Below are 2,559 nucleotides of genomic sequence, written 5' to 3' on the forward strand. Positions count from 1 at the left end.
GCAAGAGCACAAAGACTTAGGAGTAACTATAAGTCACGACTTGAAAACCACTACGCACTGCAATGCGGTTGCTTCCAAAGGTTATCGTGCGCTATGGTCACTTCGCAGGGCATTTAAATGCTTCGACGAGGATATGTTTCGAATTTTATATCCCACCTATGTAAGGCCACACTTACAATACTGTATCCAAGCAGCTAGCCCATGTCTGATAAAGGATACTAGATCGCTTGAGCATGTCCAGCGTGTGGGGAGAAAATTAGTGAAGGGTCTTTCTAAACTCCCTTACGATGAGCGTTTAAAACGTCTAAACATTTTCCCCTTATCTTATCGTAGGACGCGAGGTGACCTTATACTGGCATTTCGTATCTTTAATTATGATCTGGGTGTTAATATGTCTTATCTTTTTGCTCCCTCCAGCACTAATAATCTCCGGGGTCATAGCAAGAAGGTTCTGAAACCGCGATCTAATAAACTAAAGGTGGGGTCCCGTTTTTCTCATCGAGTGGTCAATGACTGGAACGCTTTACCAGAACAAGTGGTATCAGCACCATCAGTGAACATTTTCAAGAAGAAGCTGGACCTTCACTGGAAGGAAATCTGTCAGGATTAACACAGGTTCATCAACCTACTATCCTTATTACTGAAGACTGAAGAATTTGTAGTCAGTATCACTGTATTATAAGAAGCGCGTTGTATAAACTTAGGCCGTACGATCGCCTTGGATCTGTAATAAAGCCTTTGGATATGTTATAATTCTTCCACATGTTTATATATTAGGAGTTCTGAATATAAAACATGCAAATCAATGTTGAGCCTGATGTCTTTGAGCAATTTCACAAGTTGAAGCAATTACACAAGCCAGTTGGGAGTGATAGTGAATTTCTCTCTTTTATCGTCTCTCACATTCAAAAGTGTTGTTACAAAAATGAAAGGTAAGTAAGAATCTTCATTTGTGTTCAGTTTTATTAGTTGTAACCCAACTGTTCAAGCTCTTCCGAATGGCACGTCGCTACGGTCATGCCCAGAGTGCAAATTCTCAGCTGGGACATCTGAGCAGCTTTGGGATCATTTTGAAAGTGTTCATCCCGATGAAGGGAGCTTCTCTTGTACATGTGGAGACTCTTATAACCGTTTGCCGCTGTTTTTGAGGCACTATGTAGATTGTCCGGTAGCATCTACTGACTTAGAAGATCCTCGTCGCAATTTTGCCTCACTTAAGGATGGACGAAGAATTTTACCTAGCATCCTTCATTCTACATGTGACGGTGGTGTCGTGGGTACGAAATTGGGTCAGCCTAATGTCTATCACCCTTATCGCCAGTCTACAGTATCGTCTGCTCCAGGTCCATCAGGTGACAAGCCATATGGCTGCCCAAAATGTTATAAGGGTTTTAAAAGCAAATCTCTACTAGATCAACACATGCATCTCCATTTTCCTCCTCGCTACAAATGCCGATGGTGTGGTAATGTATATCGTTGGCCACCTGTTTATTATCATCACAAGCAACGGTGTAAAAAGCGTCCAGTCATTAGTATGGGTGATATCGGACACGCTTCGGACTACCGTTGTCTTAATGGTTCAATTATGAAAGTCGAGGATTCCCAAATGCATGTTGATCATATTTCAACCAGACAAACCGCATTCAACCGTTTCATGAATGCACCAGGAGTTTCTTTTACTCAAGAACTGGCGAATGATAACATCATTCAGAATGTTCCAGTCATCGGAGATGATGCAGCTAACTGTTCGCTAACATGCCTATGCACGGAAAGCTTTTTGAATGTCCCTTCCTACCTTGAGCATGCAACTATATGTCCAAAAGTTGTGTCGGCGTCCTCTGTGTTCGAAAATCTTGCTAATAGAGCCCTATCTACTTCAAACAACTTAGGATTCAGATCTCCGCGGCAAAGAAATTCTATTTCAAATTTCCGGGAATTACCGCCGGAATATCTTTCACAACTAAAAGACACAACTCTAATACACTCTAATCCTGGTGGTATTTTTTCGTGTAACATGTGTGGCAAGGAGTTCAACTCCAAACTGTCCCTCAAACAGCATGTAGATGGCAAACATCGTGCTGAAGGTAAGTACCTCTGTGGAACTTGTGGTAAACGATACCGTTGGGGTGCCTCGTTTTATTACCACAAAAAAACATGCGCCGGGCCTGTGTCTTGTGTACTCAGTTCTCAAACTCCTGAGCTTGTGACCACACACACTTGATAGTTTTGTGAAATATACTTTACCTCTCCTTCATTTCTGTTGTAATTGCTACAGTTCGTGATACAAAACTTATATATTCAGCTATTCGTTACCTAATATCGTACTTTAAATGTTGTGAATCCCAGGTAATCGAATTATTTGTGAACTCGTTACATATATTTTGTTTCTATATCGTTTATTACCGCATTTGATCTCTTGCTTGTCTGTTGAAACCTGAAAATTGTGTAACGATGTGACGGTTACCAAAGTTCTGATTTTGTAAATAATTTTATGAAATAAACTTACTATTTCAGTTAATCTAAGATCTGTGCATAATCTAACCTTTCAGTTCACTCATC

The 2,559-nt window shown here is 40.7% G+C and overlaps 1 protein-coding gene across 1 annotated transcript; it reads left to right on the plus strand.

Annotated features, from left to right (window-relative positions):
- Positions 1 to 716: 716 nt before the first annotated feature.
- Smp_174800 (putative zinc finger protein) lies at positions 717 to 2,559 on the plus strand. The gene is made up of 2 exons (XM_018799047.1): positions 717 to 932; positions 970 to 2,559. Exons 1-2 carry the CDS (start codon positions 796 to 798, stop codon positions 2,219 to 2,221), a joined length of 1,389 nt encoding a protein of 462 aa, XP_018650874.1. The 5' UTR covers positions 717 to 795; the 3' UTR covers positions 2,222 to 2,559.

This window comes from Schistosoma mansoni, chromosome 3 (genome assembly GCF_000237925.1).
Source record: "Schistosoma mansoni strain Puerto Rico chromosome 3, complete genome".
Classification (NCBI taxonomy): Eukaryota; Metazoa; Platyhelminthes; class Trematoda; order Strigeidida; family Schistosomatidae; genus Schistosoma; species Schistosoma mansoni.

Bases quoted from the DNA above. Each gene is read 5' to 3' on its own strand.
- Smp_174800 (XM_018799047.1), top strand. From the start codon at position 796: ATGCAAATCAATGTTGAGCCTGATGTCTTTGAGCAATTTCACAAGTTG. The intron at 933-969 runs GTAAGTAAGAAT...CAGTTTTATTAG, and splicing joins TGTTGTTACAAAAATGAAAG to TTGTAACCCAACTGTTCAAG.